The 15,687-nt window shown below is 40.3% G+C and overlaps 1 protein-coding gene across 4 annotated transcripts in view; it reads right to left on the bottom strand.

Annotated features, from left to right (window-relative positions):
* The window catches only part of DSCAM (DS cell adhesion molecule), a 587,331-nt gene that overhangs the window by 59,313 nt on the left and 512,331 nt on the right, over window positions 1-15,687 (bottom strand). For all 4 annotated transcript variants that reach the window (XM_075593710.1, XM_075593712.1, XM_075593711.1 and 1 more), the window contains exons 27-28: window positions 12,870-13,046; window positions 6,734-6,764 (exon numbers count right to left, since the gene is read on the bottom strand). In XM_075593710.1, the coding sequence (XP_075449825.1) occupies window positions 6,734-6,764; window positions 12,870-13,046 (208 nt within the window). The remainder of the gene's footprint in view (window positions 1-6,733; window positions 6,765-12,869; window positions 13,047-15,687) is intronic.

The raw sequence follows: 15,687 nt of genomic DNA, 5'->3' as shown, positions 1-15,687 counted from the left end.
ACAAACACCAGAATTCACTGAACTCTGATAAGGGGCCTCAGATCTAGACCCAGTGTTGACAGCCATTGATTTGTATAGCAGTTAAAGTGGGATCAAGCTTCAATATCACTTACTGGAGTTTAAAGAATCCCCCCAGAGTTGTTTGTATGATCTGGGATAAGGAGCCCCTCAGTGAGTCAAGACACTGACTGGCACTGAGTTTGAAGCAGGGGAACCTGGTTCAATTCCCGGTGTCGGCTCCTTGTGACCTTGGGCAAGTCACTTTATCTCCTTCTACCTCAGACACGAAAAACATAGATTGTAAGTATAGCGGTGGCTGGTCCAGCTATCTCTCTACCTATCTCTGTCATGTAAGTTCTAGTAAGACACAGACAGTGACAGGCTGTCCTATGGGGGTTTCCCCTCCTCATGCTGACTTCCTGAGTGACTGGAGTGGTGGTGCATGTGCTGGGCCCTCCCTCTTTGAGCTACAGGAAGGAAGTGCCTAAATTATAGTATGAAGTTCAGCCCCTTAGGGGTGGGTACTTCAGTCTGTGATTGGGGTTCAAAACTATCCCTTCATGGGGTAGGAGCTCTGAGCTCTCCTACCGGCTGGGAGATAGACATGTGCTCAGTCCCTCATGGGCTGAGGCACTAACCTAATCTAGAGAGGCCTCACTATTACCAGCAGGCCAGTACCATCCAGAAGCCAGGGATCTACCTTATCAACTAAAGCATTCGCTGTAACAACATCGCAGTGGCTGCTATAATAAAGATCATCCTCATTTATACTTCTGGCTCCGCGGCAGTCTGTGTGGAGGGAGTATTGTGAGTAAGGACTGTCATAGCGGGGACCCCCTTTAGAGTTGCTGAAGCCCCCTATGTCTGGAGGCGCTATCACCAAGAAGAAGAACCTGGAGGAATCCCTAAAAGTCTGCCTGTCTTCCCCCACACCATCGCGGGTACCTCAGCTTTCCTGTGCCAAACAGGTAACCAGCACTACACCTAGCAATAGCCATGACCAAATCTCCCGTGGGGGGTGGGAAGAGAACATGTGCTACATAAACTCTACGGGGCAGGGACTGTGTCTGCAAAATGTCTCTTTAAAGCGCTTTGCAAAACAACTGTAGAAGCGCTATACAACAACCAACAATTATTATTAACTATACAATAACCAATATCTTGCAGAGGTCTACTTGTTATGCTCCACTTATTAAATGGCCGTAACATGTAATCTGTAACGTATTTTCTCAATGTAATCGGTTTAAATCTGTTTATTATAGGATTTGTAGGTGAAAGTCTTCCATAATGATGGTCAGTGGTGAGGTCCATAAACATGTTGATTTGGAAATATAGATGGTTTCATACTATAGTATGTATATTTGATGATACAGATACAGCAAACAATATTCCATTACAATAGAGCATATTAACACTTGGAATTAATATCATGTTAGTATTCTACCTATTGTACATGTTCAAAGTATGGCCCTTATTTCTACTAGAAGAACATAAACTTGATATGTTAATAAAGCCAAAGCAGCCATTAGCAAGCTGTTAATTCTTTTTATGCCTTGAAAAGCGTTGGAAAACCCCTTTTACATCATGTTCAAGGCCAGATCGTACCTTAGGACATGTACAGTAATTTAGTTGTGTTGATTGACTTACTGTATTAAGGGCTTTACTTTAATTTTGTGACTCACCCAATATTCATCATTGCAATCAATTAACAACTAAATATAGCTTATCACAAATCAAGACCAAGACGTATTTATATTTCCTGTATTATAGCATACTGTCACATAATTTAAAACTACATTTTCAAATGTGTCTATCTCCGTCACATTTTTTTATTTGATTATTAGGATCACAGACTGAATTTGGCTTCATGACAGAATCCTTTGATGAGTTTTGGAAAATTCATTCACTTTACCTGTGTTTGACATTGCTTACAGTTCCCCAACTACCTACCCAAAACGTGTCTGAATCACAAGAGGATTGTAGGAAAATACTTCCCATGCAGGGCCGGTGCTACCACTAGGTGATTTAGGCGGTCGCCTAGGGCAGCACATTTAGGGGGGTGGCGGCGTAAGCAGAGGAGGAAGATGACGGAAGAGGAAGATGGCGGGCGAAAAAGGACGACGGCAGGAGAGGAGCAGGGCAGAGGAGGAAGATATCAGGAGGTAGCGGGAGAGGATGGATGACTATGGAAGCAGAGCAGGGTGGCACAGGACGATGGCCAGGGAGGAGCCTGCCCCAGAGGTCTGACTCGGAAGTCTTCACTGACTTCTGGTGTCTGCCACTGCTACAGTGCGCTCCTCCCCGGCTATCCTCCTGTGCCGTGCTGCTCCACTCCAGCCGTCTTCCTCCTCTGCTGCCCTGGTCTGCTCCTGCCATTCTCTGTCCTATTCTCTTCCGCCACCGGATGTCCTCCTTTTCCCCTGCCGTGAAGGATGGGATGAGAGGGGAAGAAGAGGAGGCGTGGGTGAGGAGGAGGGGGATGACAAAAGAAGAGAAGAAGAGGGTGAGAGAAGGAGAGGGTGAGGAGAGAAGAAGGTTTGTGAGAGAGAAGGAGGAGGGGGTGAGAGGAAGAGGAGGGGGTGGAAGAGGAGGGGGTGAAAGAGGAAGGGGAGGGGTGAGAGAAAGGAGAAGGAAGATGGAATAAAAGGGGGAGAGAAGAAGAGGAGAAGCAGGGGGTGAGAGGAAGAGGAGAAGGAGGGTGAGTGAAGGAGGGGGTGAGAAGAGAAGGAGGGTGGTGAGAGAGGAGGAGAAGGAGGCGGTGAGAGGAAGAGGGGGTGAAAGAGGAAGAGTAGAGGGAGCATGGTGAGAGGAAGAGAAGGAGGGGTGAGAGAAAGGAGAAGGATGGTGAGAGAAAGAGGAGGGTGAGAAAGAGGAGCAGGGTGAGAGAGGAAGAAGAGGGGTGAGAGGTAGAGGAGAACGAGGGGGTGAGAGGAAGAGGAGGGGTGAGAGGAAGAAGAGAAGGAGGGGGTGAGAGAGGAAGAGGACAAGGAGGGGGTGAGAGAGGAAGAGGACAAGGAGGGGGTGAGAGAGGAAGAGAAGGAGAGGGTGAGAGGAGTGGGTGATTGAGGAGGAAGAGGAGGAGGAGTGATTGAGGAGTGGGAGGGGGGTAAGATGAGAGAGGAAGAGGAGAGGAGGTTTGCCTGGGGTGCCGAACACCATTGCACCAGCCCTGTTCCCAAGCATACAGTATGTTCGGATTGTATCAATTTATCATCAACTATATTGCAAGTTTTAGGTCTTCCGAATGAAGTACATTTGATTTTTCCTTTAGTTTAACATCAGACATTGATCATTGGAAAGGTGTGAAAATGTATTAGATTTCATACAATTATCTGGTAGTAAAAGGTAACATTTGGTAATGATCAGCTGATCGCCACCCAATATTGCTGATCGCCACCCAATATTTGTTGCGAATATACAGGATTACTAATTTTGTTCCTACCGTATTTGTTATTAACAAACTGATGTGTGATGTAGTGGTAGCGATGATGTACAAGGTTGATCATTAAATCCACCCTACTGCCCTAACACAAACCACAGTGTACTGTGCACTTTTGCACTGGGGTGGTTTGGGATCAACAACGCTATTCAACTGTCTACAATAAAATATACATCTAATATCAACAAGTGTGGATTTTTAACTGTTCTTTTTTTGAGTAAATCTGTGTTTTCTCTTCCTCTTCCTCTACTACGCTTTTTCTAATTTAGATAAAGCTGGGAGTTTAAAAACATTCATCATTTGTACACCTAACAGTAGAGATGGGTAAATTTTGTTTTGCGAATTTGGATCCCCAGCGGATCGGCCGGTTGGATCAATGTCAAAAAGGGCGATTCGCATTTTGTGGATTTTTAAAATTATTATTACCAATACACTCTGCGGATTCCACAACCCATGGACGGATTTGTAGAATCCAATCCGCGGATTCAGCAATCTGTTGGCGGATTGCTGAATCCACGGATTGAATTCTACATATCCGTCCACGGGCTGTATCCAATGGCGGATTTTGATGAATCTGTGCGGATTGAAACAGCCCAAATTACATGCGCCAAAATACATTCATGAATCACTCATATCTGTTTAGCAGTGTAACAGGGACTTATCACTGTCAGAGAGAAACTGTCTCTAAATCCAGCAGTGTGCTGGTTAATTGCACACAGGCAATCAACCAGACTCCACCTGGCTGATTAGGACTCTAAGGAAAAGCCTGATGTGAGAAACAGGAGAGAGATTCCTTAGCTCACATTTGGGCTGATAGGAGAGTAGAGAAGCCTGCACACAGACACTGTCTTGAGCACAAAGACTGTGCTGAGATCAAGACATCCAGACACCTATATTTCCCTGACACCTGAGGACCCAGAAGCCTACCAGAGACTGACATGGAGGGCCATCTGCTTAAGTTACCTCTTGAGACTTTGGGGTGATAGGCTGTAATGGGACTATCCCTCCAGTCCTGCAGATAGGGTCTGGGGAAGTAAGCTAGCCCTTACAAAGGGATAGGGGTTTGTTATTTTGTTGTTTTTGTATGTTTTGCCTGGATAAAGGAACAGGCTCACTAAAGCCAAGATATAATTTTCACCCAAAATCGGTCTCCATTATATGTATCTCTGCACACATCTCTTACAAGCAGTCTGTTACAGTTTTCCACATCATTGCTACACGTGTGAGATTGCATCTCTATGAGCCTGAAGTTGTGTATACATTATTTGCAGTAGAATTCTATTCACATAGTCTCTATATTAAATATTGAGTATGAAAACAATCGTTTGACACATTTCAGATGCGTATGACACACATCCTCCAATTATCTCCTTCCGTGTTAGAGCAGAACTCCCCTCAGGCACGCATATGAAGGTCAGCGATAGAACAATCATTTCTAATGCTATTTATCTACTCCTTATCAGAAAATCACTCAAATAATCACATTTGAAAAATGAGTTTGTGTGTAGAAATTGCCGTATATATGTCTTAATCAGCAATGTATGTAACCTGTTTTTTTCCGTCTATTCACTATCGAAGAGATTAAAGAAATTGGGTTGACAGAAGGTAGCCTGCTAGGATTTCAGGCATTATTAGATAAAATGTACGGTTTCATATAAAAACACGGTTTCTAGCATTAAAAATTGTGTTTAGTTTTCAGCCATTTTTTTTTTCAGAATGTAAAGTCGGTCGTAAGTACTTTAACATTACATTAACCCATTGTGATCCAGAACATCCACTGATAAAAATGTCACCAAAGTAACTAGTAATTAGTGACACCTGACTCCAAAGTCATGCGATTGCTAAAACTGACCACGTGACCCGGAATCCCTGGGAATCTGACTGCTCTATTCATTTCATGTTGATAGTTCCTGTAGAGCTGTGGATGCAACCGGATTCGAGAACATGACAGAATGCTGTGTTGTCTCAGGAATGGCACAGGGACCTCAGCAGTGACGGCTCTTGTGCTATTCCCAGAACCCTAAAATTGGTAACATGGACATTAAATGTGCTGTCCCACCTATGACCAATGTGAACTGATGGCAGAGATAGAGATCATAGAATAATTCTCAGTTACTGTTGTAAGACAAACAAAAGATGTTGGATAAGGCCTCTGAAATAACTCCAAGCTTTGATTCTCAGTCCGAGATTCACTGTGAACGACCATTGAATGGCAGTTAATGTGGGATCAAGCTCTATAACCCATTAATCCATTACCAGAGCTTGGTGAATGCCCCCCTATATTCTTTACAAAATGTATCCAAGACAACTTTCATAAATGATTAAAACAATACTTATACTTGACTGAATATTCTAAGGAAGACCTCTATCAAGATTATAACCAGTAAACTGAAGCCACAGCTACAGGCTCATGGGGGGTTGCACCCTGATGGCCTATAATGGTGAAACCTCCTGCTTTGCCTTAAAGAAAAAGTCTTAAAGAGTTGGAACCGTACACAGTAATGTCCACTTCAAAAATATTAGTCACATCAAACCATGTTTTAGTGCCCCAGTGCAAGGGATGAAAACAAGCCAGACTTACTGTACATGTATGAGGGTTTCGCAATTTATACATTTGACATTTGACATTTGTTTAATATGGAGTTGTGTACCAAGTAAAAAATGGTGCAATTAAAAGACAAAAAAGCAATACCAGATGATCAAAGAAAAGCTGCCTTTGAAAGCAATGGGATTCCCTTGTCTATGACACTTTACATTTGGTGCAAATTTTGCCTTGATATAAAAGACTCCCCAAAACCACCTGATCCTATCCATAGATGGGGCCATTATGTTGGGTTTAAAAATCTGTATTAAGCCGGATGTATCTGTCTTAGAAATCCATTTCCGACATTGATGTGAGCTATAATGATCAAGCATATTACAAAATCATTTGTAATAATCATTGGTACTAGGTGGCGAGTAGATTTTTTTGTTGGGCGAGTAGATTTTTTGGTGATTTGTCGACCACTGTATATATATATATATATATATATATGTGTGTTTTACTTCATTATATCAATGTGGTCAAATGTACATGATGGTTAACTTCTTGTACTAGCTGGAGTTCATCCCTACGTTTATGCTTGAGAGAACGTTAATCTTTTTAACAATGGCATTTATTTATATTTCACTAGTATGTTGAATTGTGATACAAATGTGTGCCAGACGCAACATGTTTTATTCAAGAAAACCTCTTTAACCCGGACAGGAGAGAAAAACAAGTGTGGATAACTCAGCAAAATATGTTTCTCTCACCTCATGAGCATTTCAGCTAAACTTTTTGCATCTGGAACAAACAAAACAAAATATTACCAATATTTTACTGATCAGAAGACTAAATCAAACATGGTCATACATTGATTATTGAAGAACTACAAATTAATAAATACAAAATATACCTAGAGTCAAAAGAAGCCGTGTGTGAAATATACAGGCAGATATCAAAACCGAGAACCATGCAATGTCATTATGATAACAACATACAATACATATTAAGCATGGCATTCCTTAACATACTTCTTGTTTAAGAAACAATTTCACTTTTATATGCTGTGCTTCCATTGTAGAAACAGCCATGTCTATTGTTTCTGCAAAAAGAATTGCCAAATCTTTGCTATCTGCTGATACTGTACGTGTTAATATGAAGAATATCGGACCAGCAAATCTGTTAAGCAGCAGCATGTTTAAAGAAGCAGTTTCCCCTCCTTGATTAAAAAAAAAAAAAAAAGAAATCATCAGGAGATTCAGCAAGTTTTTCTTATTGTTATGAAGAGATTTGATCTTTTTTTTTTAATTAGATTCACTTTTTCTACAAAAAAAATTAATGTGGTTTGTTACGGAGTCAAACGGGAATATGTGATTGCATGTTTGTTTTATTATTTCTAAAAATAAATTAAAACAGAATAAGTTCTTGTATGTTGTCACTTAAGAGTACTTTGATTGTTCTGTTTCCCTTAAAACAATTATGGAATAATCTCTTCACAGCCAGAGAAGTCTGTGTTTCAAAGTAGAGTTAAAAGTAGATGCAGCTACCACTCTATGTAGATCTTCGCTTCAAAAGGACAATGAGAAGTTCTAATTAGCTGATACCCATGTCACAAATTTGGATGGTTATAAACAATTTGTTGTATGCTTTCATTCATCTGACAGTATGCAGGGCCATGGTAGTCTGCAACTACTGCAAGTTTAAGGAAGGCTGGTCTCGTGGTAATGTCGCTGCCTTCGAACCAAGTAATCCCAATTTGATTGCCAGCACCAGCTCATTGTGACCTTGACAAAGTTACGGTATCTCTGTGGTGGCTCACGTCCCAAAAAATACATTGCAAGCGCTACATGAAAGGGACTTGTGTCTGCTTTTAGACACAAAAAGGTGTTAGAATCATGATCATCAATTCACTGTGAGGTTTTCTAAGCATGAAATCATACATTTCTCAAGAAGATAAGGGACAACATCCCCCATTTACTAAGCAGTGCAAATCAATAAGATACCTTGCTGCCTATTTTCTGCAAGTCTTCCAGCACCAAAGGTGTCATATGGAAGAGCTCTGTTTAGTAATTATGTCCCTACAGGGGAAAGATCGAATCGTGACTGGGAAAATTTGTCCCCCCCCTACCTCGAATTTGTAATTTACCAGCTGCACAAAGTAGCAAATGACATTTTTTTTTTTTAAAGATAGAAAACATAGATTTACCAGAAGGAAAGGGAATAAGATGAAGCCAAAAATAAAATAACTCAATGGAAAGGAACCCCAAATGCATTCATACAACACCCAGAAGAAGTTGGCTGTGGTTGATATACATGTACAGTACTGTTAGAATCATAGGACAGTCCATTCTTCGTATGGAAAACTCTACGCTTTGAACAACATGTGGAAGTACTATATAACAGAGAATGACCTGTATACCCACAAGAAGTACTGTTAACGTGTTATTTCTTTTTTGGAACATATAAGAAGATATTGTTAGAGCTCAATTAACACATTACCCAGGACAAAAATTAATGAGGACATGAAAAATAAAATGCCAATCATGACCACGAAAAGTCACCACAGAGAAAGAATGGAGACTAGTAAACAAAACAGGGAGTATTTGTGAGCATTGTTTATGGAGTGCTGCATTAATAATGAGAACGGTTAGAAGATGGGTAGCAAGGAGATAGAGTAATACAGCTCAACCCCGTTATTGCGCGATCCGCTAAACGTGACTCCTGATTTAAAAACATCTCCTTTCGCCGTGCAAGGACTTTCCGGCATCTGCATGCGGCTATCGGCTCTCTCCTCTCCCTGCCGGCGGGTCACATGACACACACACACACACATCCCACTACACCACGTGGAATTTATTTTCCTTTAAACATTCAATACTTTATTGCTAACAGACACATACACACACCCTTACACCATGTGGGAGCTGAACATGAATTCATTTTGTATAATACACGTGCAGGAATCAAAGTCAGGACCTTCCATTTGCTAGACCAATTCTTTACCTGCTACACCACAGCATTGGTGTGATGTCACAGACTATAAATATACTTAACCTCTGTAGCACAGGGCAGAGGAGAGAAGTGCAGATGCCGGTAAGTCCTTGCGCAGCATCATTTATGCTATCACGGTTATAATGTGGTCTCATTCCGTGGACCGCGTTATAAGGGGGTTCAGTTGTAGTTAAACAAATGATCAACCCGAAAGCAGAATTTGTATCCCATGTACTGTACCACTGATTGCTGAAGCAGCACTTGGTAGAGGTTTGGGCCAGTGTATACAAAACAGAGGTGTTGTTGTTGCTCCATGTGATGGTAGGGGTAAATATGGTTGCTGTTAATAAAGGTTAAGCCTGCCATTACCCCTACCTGTCAGTAATAGAGTGTATTATGCTATATGTTTTATATGTTGTGCATAGCTGTATTGTAAACCTGGAACCAGTAGTTCAGGGACCGGGGGTTTAACTGTGTTTCAGTGGGAACGTTTCTAAGATTGCCGGCGACCATTTCCTGGACTCAGGTTATGTTGCATGAAGTACAAAGGGGAGGAGTTAGGCCCTGGTGGTTCAGTGGCTGAGGGAATCCCAGACAGTTACAGTCAGCCAGTCAGTTAATGACAGTTGCAGGTCTCCGAATTCCAAGCACCTGAGACTCAGTTGGTGCGGGGCTGCTGAACCGGTAACTGCTTCAACACAGGGTGGGAGCAGAACGGGAAAAAACTTACTAACGGGGGTCCCCACGCCAAGGTTATAGGGTAATCCCAGTTTACCCCAGTTACGTGTGAGTGTTGTCTGTTTATATGTACTGGTGATGATTATATTTTTCCAATAAATTAATTTGATAAACTCATGTTTCTGTCTGACGATATTGATCCCTGGTATAAGTCCTGGTCATCCTGTGACACTCCAATCCATATCCTTTACTTACTCTGCACGAAATAATGCCAAGTAATGCAGTGCAGTGCAGCTCAATGTGTCAGCAAGGGGGTTAACCAAACCTTCTGCACTGAAGGAATGAGTCGCTGACTTGAAGTCAAACAAAGGACAAGACGTGGCATTAATGTTAGGACGTGGTACGTCTTTTTTCTCCTAAATCCCAAATCCATACCTATAACTCACAGTTTTGTTATCTTTGGCTCCCTTTGTGATGTAGCAAACCACTAGCAGAAAAGTCACTTGAAGGTAGATTGGTAACAGTTATGCAAATTGATGGACATATCAAGTTGAACACATTTTAAAGGTATCCAACTTTGTGTAGATGTATAGTATTGATCGGTGGGGATTATGTAAGGATTTTTTGCACTTCATCATAATGGCTACATGAGTTTTATTGCATTTTCAAAAGCAGAACGGATAGAAAATATGGTTTATTATAAAGCACTACAGCGATTAATCAAAAATGTCATGGTTTATGTTAATTTGTGACAAAATGAAGCCACACAACTAGCACAATAAGCCTTAAGGTCCCTTGTAACAGAAATTGCAAATAAGCAAAACTGCTCTCCAAAAGGACATTGGGTTTATATGAATTTAGTTTTCCAGTGTTTAAACCATTGCTCTATTTTTTTTTCCCGAAGCAATGTGTACCCCCATAAAGAAGCAAAACATACAGCCAAAGCGGAAGAGTAGGTGAAAGTGAGTCTCTGAAGTGGTCCTGTCAGACACCTAAGAAAGATGAGCTTGTGAGAGACACGTGCGGTGAAGGGAACGGTGCTTGGAGGCGTAAGAATAGGTTTCTCAATAACAATGAAGAAAATGGGGAATCTTTGGTAAAGACACTGCGAAAAAGATCACTGAAAATCCAGGCTCTAAAAGTGAAATGGGGGAATATTTTAAGGCAGCAGTTCCGACTCACCCCCCTCCACATTTTGTTTTTTTTATTGACGGGAAGTAATGGGTGCCCGGGGCTGAAGTGTATTGATTTTAGCTACAAGGACCCCTGGTTAACGAGATACTTGCTGGTAAAGGTAGTGCCGGTACTTCCTTGCATTTAAATCCTTCGTCACCGAGGCAGATAGGAGTCCACAATGGATGACGTTGCGAATTCCTATAAGCCCGGGTGATACGACAGATTTAAACCACCATGTTGTTTCTCCTGGAGGGAACAGTATCAGCATTACCTCGGGAATCAAGAGGTCCCCGGAGTTGCAAATTGCATTTTTCAGCTATGGTGAACCCCCTGCTTCCCATCCATATAAAAGGAGGAAGGGGAAACAAAGTAAAGGGGAACTCGCTCCTTTAAAGTAAGACTAATTATCCCCTAAAAATGGAGCCTGTGGTTCTGAGAATAAGTAACATCAATCTGTACCATTGCATTTCATCCTATGCATATGACTTTCAAAACCATCATAGGAACAGTAAAGGTACAGGAGAGACATCCCAAGAAAATAGGGAACAGCGTCCAGCAGTTTTATAGCACAGTATACAGTATATTGTAGGAGACTGGAAGAAATGTCTGGTCCATGAAGAATTGATCTATTAAGTTGATCTAGTGAACGTGAAAAAATAAAAACCCTTTGCTGAGCAACGAATGAATGTGCAGTAAAAATTCAAACCTAGTAACAAAATCTCAACAGATGAATAATATAATATTTTTTCTTACATAGTGCTGATGATGTACACAACACTGTACATTGAATTTGGCAGTACAAGAGCGCTTACAATCGAATGTTGGTGTCTGAGGTACAAGAAGATAAAGCGACTTGCCCAAGGTCACACTGAGCCGACACTGGGATTGAAACCAGGTTCACCTGCTTCAGAAGCAGGAACATTACCATGGAAGCTATTCCTTTAGATATAGAAATCGGTCTTTCGAAAGGGAATAATGGAACCAAAAATCTGTTTTCTGCCTGTGCTTTTCTTCAAGTAATTTAGCTCATTTGAACCCATATTGCCTCACTAAACTATCCCATCCGCATCCTTGGTCCATAGTCTGTTTCCTAATCAGGATCCCGGGTTATGAAACCTCCCCAGAAATAACTAGAAGAAGAGGCGTGATTGTGCACAATGCAGCCAATACCGAGAAGACCAAGATTAAAGTGATGCAGGATCCGAAATGTAGAACAGCAGGTTCATTTTACAAACATGTAAATAATATATGTAGTAGCGGAGTTCCAAAAAGACACCTCAAAATGGTCTTGCTGCCAGCAGTGCCCTTCATGAGGTATACTGTAACACTTGTACCTTTATACAGTAACTTGCATGATTCCAATACATCACACTTGGCACAATGCAATGTACTGTGCAGTAATCTTAGTAACACTTAAGTAGGGAAAAACTGAGAACCGAGACATCCTGCATTGTGGTCGTTCCCAGCAACAACAAAAAAGGGTCTTAGTCAGCTTTCTCTTGTAGATCAATATTATTCTGCCTGCATGCTCAAAAATCATCTTCAACACAGTTACCCGATGTAGCCTCTGGCAAAAACAGCTCATACAATATAAGAATTACAGTCAAATGCATGTTGACAACTTTTGTTTTTATGCAATTAAAGTGACGGGTCTAAGTTTATGTATGCGCACTGGGATCAGCTGGAGTTTCTAAGCAACGTTAAAATGAACCAAAATTTTGACAAAGCAATTGTGAAAAAAGATTTTTAAATGATTATTTTTATTGTCGGATTTAAAAAAGGGGGGAAAAAAATTCCATCAATTATCAGAATGTAATACTTGAAATGTCACAGCTATTGAATTACTGGTGCAAAAATGACTGTACCTTCAAACCTGTCAGTGCTAAAATGATCCGCAAATAAAAATGGTGACATACTGTATTTGGAAGTTGCATTACAATGAACAAGCAGCAAAATGTGGATAGCGATACCAGATAGCTTATTCAATGAGCACGAGCTATATATTGTATATTGAAAACATGAGTGGTAAGGGTACTTACTGTAATATTTGCATGGACTTACCTCTCAGTCTCTTCAATCTCTGCTCCCTCCGCCTTCTCCTGACAATCAGCAGCAGTGCAAAAAGCAGCAAGACCCCAATCAAGATACAGGAAACAGTCACCAACATCTTTATCCCTTTGTTGGTTGCCATCCCTTCCTCACTTGTCACAACCGACTTAACGAGGGGAGGGATTGTACCTGTGAACAGGGACAAAAAATCTACATCAGTATTAATGATGAAAATGTGAAGTGTGGCAAAGGCGAATAAGAAATCACTGCAGTGGCACATATCACACTCTCGCAATCACTAGCTAAATGTGAAATAAATACATTGCAATAACCATTTTAAATAAATACATTACAATATGTAAGCAGCCAGGCAATATTTAAAAATACTTATACTGTATGTGTCAGATTTGGGAGAAATGTAACAGGTCACTGGCTTTAGTTCACTTTGGGCTTAAGGGGCATTGTCCCTTCAGGCAGCAATAAGGACCAGATTTATTAATCATTAAGGGTGGACCCTTCCAGTTTCAGTTCTAAAAAAAAAAAAAAAAATTTCATGTTTAGCTTTTGCTGCAATTTGACTTAAAAATAATGTAATTTTTTTTAAAAAGTTAAAAATAAACAAAATTTTGTTTTTCTAAATTTGGCCAAACTTTTGCGTTTTTTTTTTTGTCCACAAACAAAAGTTTACACAGTTTATTACAACGAAAAATGAAAAACACACGAAAAAAATGTATCCAAATATGAGCTGCTCTCAGATTTTAGTTCGCATTTTGCTCGGATTCAAACAGTTTGTTCCAAAGTTTCGAACAAACTAAAAGGTCCTTACCCTTCTGATTTTGCACCCGCTCATCCTTACTAATCTGTCCTCCGCCACAAGACAGTTTATGGCCTGATCACTCCAATGGGTATCTTATGGCTTGGCATGGCTTAAGAAACATGAATGAGGTTACTTACATTAGCAAATGGATCATTTTACTTCTCTACGTGACCAACCAGAGAAAACAAACAAATCGAAAAAATGAAGCACCTCATTCTTTGGTTTCTTTGGAGCAGAGTTGGAGACTATGTTTTTCCTGGGACTTGAGGGTTTATATGCCAGACTTCCAATACTCTTAATTTATTGTAAAATCTACATAACTTTCTCACACATTGAGAGAGATCATTAAAATAGATATGTAACTGAAACCGCAATCACCAAAATAAATGTCAGTGAAATGGAAATATATAGCTGGTGCTTAAAGGGTTAATGTATGATATTAACAGTGTTGATCAAAAAAAGAGATTTTGATCAGAAAGGCAACCCTCTATATACAGCACTCTAATCCTATATAGTGTTTATTATGGACATAAAGGATTGTCCAACAGATAATGCTGTCAGAATCACCGTAGAAGTCAAAAACAATAAAAATTTATTACGTCTTAATTGACTTTAAAAACACAGATCCAGTATTAAAAATTCCTATATAAACGTGGCTATAGTGGATATTGATAACAATTTCAGGTAAGTATTATAGATCAAGCTATTTTGTTAGTAATATCCAGTCATCCAGACCTATAGGTATATAGTGAGAAAGCTGCTGAGAGGGCTTGTGTTTATATCAGAGACAGCTGCTCTTATATATGTGGTAGATTAGCATGCAATGTTACAACAGGTGCTGTCTTGGATCCCCTTTAACAAGCATGTATCTAGCCTTTAATTGGCTCTTTTGTATATGTGAAAAGAGATCCAGCAATATGTATCTATATAGATAGTTGGGACATTGTATGTACTCAGAATGTTATATGATACAAATGTCGGCTCATATAACCATACACATGTAACAGTAGAGTGGTTTATATGTATCATAAAACCCAAATACCTTGTTTGTTGGTGGTGTGTGTTAGCCACTAGCAATATATGTTTCCACTGCTATTGCAAAGGACACAGCCGTGATGTACACGCTACCGGAGTATATATACATCTTAACTTAATATATCACATAGATTTTACAGTATTACGATAACCGGGTAATAACATGAGCCAGCACAATAAGCCACAGATGTACTCAGAGTCTGCAGCGATCAGTTTTAAGTGTTTGCAGATAGTAAATAAGCCGCTGCACAATACAAGCCTGCTCGTCTGCTGGTGTCTGGATGCTGCCACTGAGTGTGACGTCACCGCCGTGACGCACTACGTTCCCCGACGTACGTTTCACGTGTTACACACGCTTCATCAGGGGGAGGAGGGATAGGAATATGATCCTAACGGTGAGTCTTAAATACACCTTTTGGGTACATCCCCCAACCAAAATAGGCGGAGTCTGACCCAAGAGGGGCTGTCCGGTCCATAAGGAGAGTGGAACAAGAACAGTAACAGTGTCCCTAGAAGTGATTAACCCTACGAATTCAGACCTTTGTTAATAAGAGTTGGCACAGAATGCAAGAATGTAAAGGTCCTTTAATGGACTATATGTGGATTGTAATAAATATAATAAAGAGTGTATTTGTATGATTATTGTGTGTATTTATTGGTGTGGATAACCTCAGGTACGTATAGGTATGTAGGAGTGTTCTAAAGTATATAAGACCTGCCCATAATGGTCAATGCAGGTCAGGTAATGCAGATTTGTATGCTAATATGTGGTATGTGTAATGTACAGGTGTAGGATTGTATGATGTTGTCATATATAGATAAATGAATAAATAGGCTTCCCAAAATGAAATAATAATAATTAAATACAATGATTTGGGTACACTGTGGGGTGTTGGATATTTAAAACGTATATATAATAATTAATATGAAAATATATAAATAAGTGGGTGATGTGCTTGTGTAGGAGTGTATACTTAA

The sequence above is a fragment of the Ascaphus truei genome, chromosome 3 (genome assembly GCF_040206685.1).
Source record: "Ascaphus truei isolate aAscTru1 chromosome 3, aAscTru1.hap1, whole genome shotgun sequence".
NCBI classification, from domain to species: domain Eukaryota; kingdom Metazoa; phylum Chordata; class Amphibia; order Anura; family Ascaphidae; genus Ascaphus; species Ascaphus truei.
Note: the sequence above shows the minus strand (reverse complement) of the source record. Positions and strands in the feature narration are given on the sequence as shown.